At 42.5% G+C, this 6,619-nt stretch overlaps 1 protein-coding gene across 1 annotated transcript in view; it reads left to right on the top strand.

Annotated features, from left to right (window-relative positions):
• Positions 1-3,837, top strand: part of ube2z (ubiquitin conjugating enzyme E2Z) — a 16,196-nt gene extending 12,359 nt beyond the window's left edge. The window contains exon 5 of the mRNA XM_015388152.1: positions 659-3,837. Coding sequence (XP_015243638.1) covers positions 659-841 — 183 coding nt within the window. The 3' untranslated portion in view covers positions 842-3,837. The remainder of the gene's footprint in view (positions 1-658) is intronic.
• Positions 3,838-6,619: the final 2,782 nt, after the last annotated feature.

The raw sequence follows: 6,619 nt of genomic DNA, 5'->3' as shown, positions 1-6,619 counted from the left end.
ATTACACACTGTAGCTTTAATTTTTGTATAACAAAGAGACAGAAGTGAAATAATTGAGCACTGGTCTGCTCGCCCTGCCTAGTCGGAGCCTCTATATAACTATGCTTAAACGTTCCCGACGCGCTGCTTCAGCTCCTCAGACGCGCTGTGCCTGCTGCTCAAAATGCGCTGCGCGACATTTTGCTGCGCCTTGACGCGCGTCAACCTTTGACTTTGCATGTAAACTCCTGCTGCGTCCGGTGTGAAAGCGGTTGAAGTTCCTTTGTCAGACCTCCCGCAATAACAGCGAGCACAGCGTTCATTTGTTTCCCCATGTTTTTCACATCGGCTGTGAGATGGGCAAGCATGGAGTCACAGATTGCGCCTTATAGTCGTGAAAATACGGTATTTGCTGGGGTACATTTTAAAAAATAAATCTCAAATGTCTTTTTCCATTTTATTTAAGTAAAAGGATGAGCAGTGTTAAAGAAGAAAATGAAAATGCAAACAGGATGATTGATTACTAATTTCATTTATGAGTCAATTAATGCAGCCACATTCTTAAAGGGAAAAATCATTTCTGGAAATGCCTTTTCATTGAAATATGGTAACGATTTGCTCCCATAATCCTTAGGCTGAGCACGGCGTCACGCTCTATTCTGGTTTATGTTTTTCCCAGGACCCATTTGGGGAGAAGCGTGGTTGTTTCGATTACCAGAGCCTGCTGGTTCGTCTCGGCGCCACTCACAGGCGAATACGGGAAAAGAGCTTGGCGGAGGACACTCGCAACGACAACAACTCGGACTCGGATACCAGCTCCTCTGAAACGGACCTGGACAGCCAGGGCAGCTCCCAGCCCTGACTCCACGCCGCCGGCCTTGGACTGATTGGATTCTTTAGTTTGCCTCTTTATTTTCCTTTTAACTTTTCAGCGGCGCCAGCCGTCATATTCTAACGGTCCGTCATCGTTCATGGATCCAGAGTTCATTGCCGAGTTCTTCTCCTGTTGTGTGCTGACAGAAAGTTGGTCCACTGAGAAGGCCACGAGGGTTTAATGTTTAACGCTTGTTTAGAGATAATCCGATACCCTGAACTCGATGTTCACTCGGATTCTCCCAAAAAAAATAAACCCAGTAAAACTTTAGATTAGTTCCCAGAGGAAATGGTGATGTTATCTGCCAGAGGAAAGGCCGACAGGTGAAACTTATCCTACAAAACGTCACTGTGGCTTAAATACGCCGCCGCAGCAGAAGTCTGCCAATCCTTCATGGCGTCTGCCGTCCTTCATGGCGGCCTTGTTTTGGGTTTTAGAGGTGAGGAAGACCCTTAGCTGGATTAAAGATGTGGGCCGGTGAAATGATGTGCCTTGTCATCGCTGCAGAAAAACGATCTTTGGATTTAAAAGCCGTGTTGATGAATCTGTGAAGCTCAGATCTTTGCTGTTAACAATAAATCAGAAGCAGATCATCAGATGTAGATTGGAGCCGTTTTAACGTCTGGTTTTCCTCCGTGATACCAGGAACATTTCCTGAATATCACTGCTGGAAAACGTCTTTCCTGTCATCCTGATGCATTTTTTTTTTTTTTGGCATGTTTTTCACGATCGAGTGTTTCAACGCGAACTGATTCAAATATTGGTGGAAAAACGTGCAGTTTTTCATTAAAGGCTTTTTGTTAACAGACGATCCAAACCTTCACGTCTCTGTTTGTCCCAAAACACTCGAGACAAACGCCTTTCTCCCGTCACGCATGGAGGAAACGCGGCTCCACATCTCAGAAAAAAAAAGGTCTCACTTGGTGGTGGTGGTGTGATGGTCTGGGGTTGTTTTTCTGGAAGACTTGTGGAACCATGAATCCTGCTGAAGGTCTGAAACAGGACGATGATCCACGAGGTACCAGCAGGTTAGCTTCTGATAGCTGAAGGAGAAACAGCCTGGAACAGCCTAGTCCAAGTCCTGCCTGGAATCCCATAGAGATGCTGCTGGGTGATCTAAAAAGGCCTCCAATGATGCTGAGATCCAGCAGAAATGATTGGTCCAGAACTCCAACCAGCTTTTAGGTTTAACTTCTCTCCTAATCAACCTGCATCCTGGATGTTCCTTTAGTCTGAACTAGATGACATCACCAGTTTAAAGCTGCTTACGAAGCTCCCTGAATCAATTATGGCACCTTACAGGTTTATTATGATACGTTTCTGCAGTTTTCACTTTATTTTTGCTCCATTTCTTTAGCATTTTGTATTCTTATAACAACACAGTGAGAATGATGCTGAAAAGGTAACGGAGTCGGGCACGTCAGCTGTTTCCCAGCTGAGGAATAAAAAAAGAGGAAAAGTCAGATCTAATGAGATTGGAGGTGTTGAGTAGTTTATTAAAGTTGCAACGAAGATGGATGCATGAATAAGTCCTACCAGCAGATGGCGGCGTACAGCAGCGCCCCAACAGACAGACAATCTTCTGGGGCCAAAAACATGTTTATTGTTTTATTAGAATATAATATACTGTAAAGAAAATGCCCCAGAAATCAATCAGGATGAAAGCGAACATTTTTCACACCGCTGTATGGTGTAGTAGAATTCATTTGTTAATAATCTTAGTTTTTTCCTACTGAGATAGAAACCAATAATCCAGTTCTATTGATCGAAGAAGGTCAATAGGAAAGAAAACACTGCTGGTGGACGAGCATCCTGTTCAAAGCAAAATAATTCATTTCAAACGGTGCAAACTGGACTTTTTAATAGAATGTTTAGAAAACATTTAAAAAAGAAATATTATTGACAGAAGTCCTTAAAGTTAAGATTATTTTAGATTAATTGAAATGTGGTCCGGTTGATCTGGTGGATATTTCTCCTTCGTTTCCCAGGAAAGTTATTCACCATCTCTTTCCCATTTCTATAGAGGATTTAGCTAATTCAATTATGACTTACGTCTCTAAAAATCAAAAGAAACTTTGTGTTTTTCATCATAGGTTTATTTTTCGGACTAGAAAAACAAATAATCTGAAGAAATTAAATCTTCCTAAAGAAATTTGGACCCATGAAGGATTTAATTTGGACATGAATTACTTGCAACTAATGATTCTTTTGAAAATCCATTAATCTGTCAATTATTTTTATGATTATTTGATAATCAGATAGCAAAAGGTTCCTTAAAGAAGATATTTTTCTAAAATTAAACCAGCTGAAACGGAAGTTTTCCACTTGAGGAGTTCCTGGTAGAACGGACGGGGAAAAAAAAAATTAAATCTGAAATGCAAATATTTTATTTTTTACAATTTTAATATAATTGCTGCTCTAAGTGGGTCGCTCTGTCAGCTAAAGACGCTACCAGAAAGAGCAGAGCCTTAGTGATTGAACTAACAAATAGATAAAATGATGAAAAGGGGTCCCTATGTCCTCCAGCAGTCTAAACCTATAGCAGCACAAATGCAAAACTTGCTATAATTCCTGCTTTAAGTGGGTCCCTCTCAGCTAAAGGACATTGTTTCAGCCCTACCTGCAACTTTAAATTTCTATTCAAATGAAACAGCTCTAAAGTTTTAAACACCTGAAATATGAAAAGGCTTACATCTCTAAGAGGCAGAGGGAGAGAGAACAGCTTTCTTCTGAAGCACAAAAATTAATATATATTCTATTAAATTCCTATTTGTCTAAATTAAAAGGAAAGAATCGTTTATTAAGCTTTTCTTTTTATTAACTTTTGTTCCGTTTCCATAGAAGTAGGAGGGAATGAATGATGCTTCTGCAGCTTTGAGAAATGGAAAATGGCCTGAAGCTGAAGGTTTGCTAGCTGTAGTTTCCTGGTTGGATTTAGACTGAAGTCAGACTTCAGGTTTAAATAATCAAGACAAACTCCGGATGGGTTAGTTTAAATCCCTCCCTTTCTATGAGGTTTGCTGTGGGCTGCCCCATTGATTCCAGTTCACCTGCTGAACTAATCCAAGCCTTTCCTCCTCGATTTCTTTATTTCCTTTCTAAATTGTTATCTAAAGCAACTTACAGGTTATTCACAGATTATTATAAAGTGGAAGAGAGCTGCCTTTGAGCAGACGGGGGTTAGATGGGGTTCTTCTAGATTTAAATCTGGATCGATGAAAATTACTTTCAAAGCTCTGAACTCATTTTTTATGGTACTTGTCTTAAAGTGCAGAATAAAGTGTAATGAAGTCCAAATGACTATGACTCCTTTTTTTTCCTCACCTTCTTCCTTGCTGTGTTATGAGGATTTACCATTAGGCAATACCAGGGAGTTACCTAGGGCCCCAAGTTCCTGGGGTTCCCATACTCTGTTTCTATGTATGGTTAATACAACTATTCCTGATTTGTGCACATTAATTGTTTTTGATAAAAATCCTTTGGCTAAAATGTCATCAGAACGCTGATAATATTAAGTGTGTCTCAGCCCCCCCCTTCAGTGTCCACCATATTGGATCAGTCCATTTGCTGCACATGTTCAGAAAGGTCCAAACAGACAGCAGCAAACCATTTGAAAACAAACCATGCAAAGAGCAGTGTTGCCAACTTAGCGCTTTAGTCGCTATATTTAGCCACTTTTCAGACCCCTCTAGCACTTTGATTTCTAAAAAGCTCCTAGCGCCAAATCTAGAGACTTTTTTCTGCTACTGGAGACTTTGTAAATTAAAAAATTAACTTTTTGTTAATTTAGAAGTTAAGTATTCAGTTGACTAGCTAGCTAAAGAAGGAGTCCTATCGGGCCTTTTTGACCTGTGGGACTCCAGAAGCAGCTGACATGTGCCGGCAGTCAAAGCGTCCGGTGGCTCGGCTGGTCTCTGAGACATAAACTCGGGGTGGGAAGAGTTCCGTACGGCTTTAAGGCGATTCTGGTCCACAATCCGTCGTCTCAGGAGGGGGAAGCAGTGCAGTACCACACTATTTATAGTGGGGGGGCTGCTGCTGACCTCGACTCGGGACGTTCTATGTCGGTGGGCGGAGTACTTTGAAGACCTCCTTAATTCCACCAACACGTCTTCCATTGAGGACGCAGAGCCTGGGGGCTCCGCCTCAGCTTCTCCAATCTCTGGTGCTGAAGTCACTGAAGTGGTTAAAAGGCTCCCCAGTGGTAAGCCCCCAGGTGTCCATTGCGTGGACATCAGGGGCAGTTCCCCTGGATTGGCAGACTGGCGTAGTTGTGGAGTGTGTTCCAACTACAGAGGAATCACACTCTTAAGCCTCCCTGGTAGGGTCTATTCCGGGGTTCTGGAAAGGAGGGTCCGTCGGATAGTCCAATCTGGGATTCAGGAGGAGCAGTGTGGTTTTCGTCCTGGCCGTGGAACACTGGATCAGCTCTACACCCTCAGCAGGATCCCTGAGGGTGCATGGGATTTTGCCCAACCAGTCTACATGTGTCGTTTATCTGGAGAAGGCATTCGACTGTGTCCCTCGGGGGTCCTATGGGGGGTAGTCCGGGAGTATGGAGTACTGGCCCTTTAATAGCTGTTAGGTCTCTGTACAACCGGTGTCAGAGCCTGGTCTGCATTGCCGGCAGTAAGTCGGACTCGTTTCCGGTGAGAGTTGGACTCCGCCAAGGTTGCCCTTTGTTACCGATTCTGTTCATAACTTTTAACCACATGGCCCCTGTTTCCTGGGCCTGGGAGCGTCTTGGGGTTCCCCCGGAGGAACTGGTCCAAGAGGCTGAGGAGAGGGTCATCTGGGCCTCCCTACTGAAGCTGCTACCGCTGCAAACCGACCCTGGATAAGTGGAAGAGGACGGATGGGTCGGTATTGACCTCCTTTATGTGCTAACTGATTTTTGCATTGTTTTGGATTTTGTTTGTTTTTGGGTCAATTAGCCTTCTGTATCTCTGCCTCACTGCTGGATCCCTGACAGCTGGAAACACGCAGATCTGGCAGTGAAGGCTGGGTGGGCTTTGCTAGCTGTACTTTTAAGAATTGAGAATCATTTCTAGCATCAGCGCTGGAGGTTTTATTTCAAAATAATGTTCATTTAAAGTATTATATACTGATTTATCTTTATAAACTGGTTATACTTTATGTACCGAGGCTTAGCAGCTGTGTTTACCCGCCACGCTGCGGTCATATTAGCATCACCCTCCTGCTCAGGGTCTGACCCTGTAGGCTAGAGGTCGACTCTGGATGGTCCTGACCTGGAAGCTGTGATGCCTTCATGTCCCTCAGCATCACTACTCTGAGCTTTAACTTACATGGCTTTACTTCACCTGGTTGATTAGGTTACTTCTGCTCTAGAAAATAGTTTGGATTATCTTCTTAGACTTTTAAAAGCATTTAAATTTGAATTTACTGAAAGTCATCAATGTTATTAGCATAATTACACAGATATGGTTTCTTAAAAGTGGTTATCAACTTATGTTTCCAATATATTTAACTCCATTTAGGATTCATTTTCAAGCAGATCTAAATTAGAAGTGTCCTGCTGTGGAGTTTTATTGATTGCTAATAACTCAGAATCACCTGGTATGTTTTACTGGCGTGTTTTTTTGTGTTAATATTAGTTATGTATCTGCAGCAGGTTTTTATGTTTGCAGCATGATGTTTTCCACAATGCTGCTAATCTGTTTTCTGCCTTTGCAGCTTCTTTCCTCTTCTGTAATGATCTCAAAGGAAAAGTCGCTCATATTCAGAATTCAAACTTCTGAAAGTTCT

The sequence above is a fragment of the Cyprinodon variegatus genome, unplaced genomic scaffold (assembly GCF_000732505.1).
Source record: "Cyprinodon variegatus isolate N-32 unplaced genomic scaffold, C_variegatus-1.0 Scaffold415, whole genome shotgun sequence".
Lineage (NCBI taxonomy): Eukaryota > Metazoa > Chordata > Actinopteri > Cyprinodontiformes > Cyprinodontidae > Cyprinodon > Cyprinodon variegatus.
Note: the sequence above shows the minus strand (reverse complement) of the source record. Positions and strands in the feature narration are given on the sequence as shown.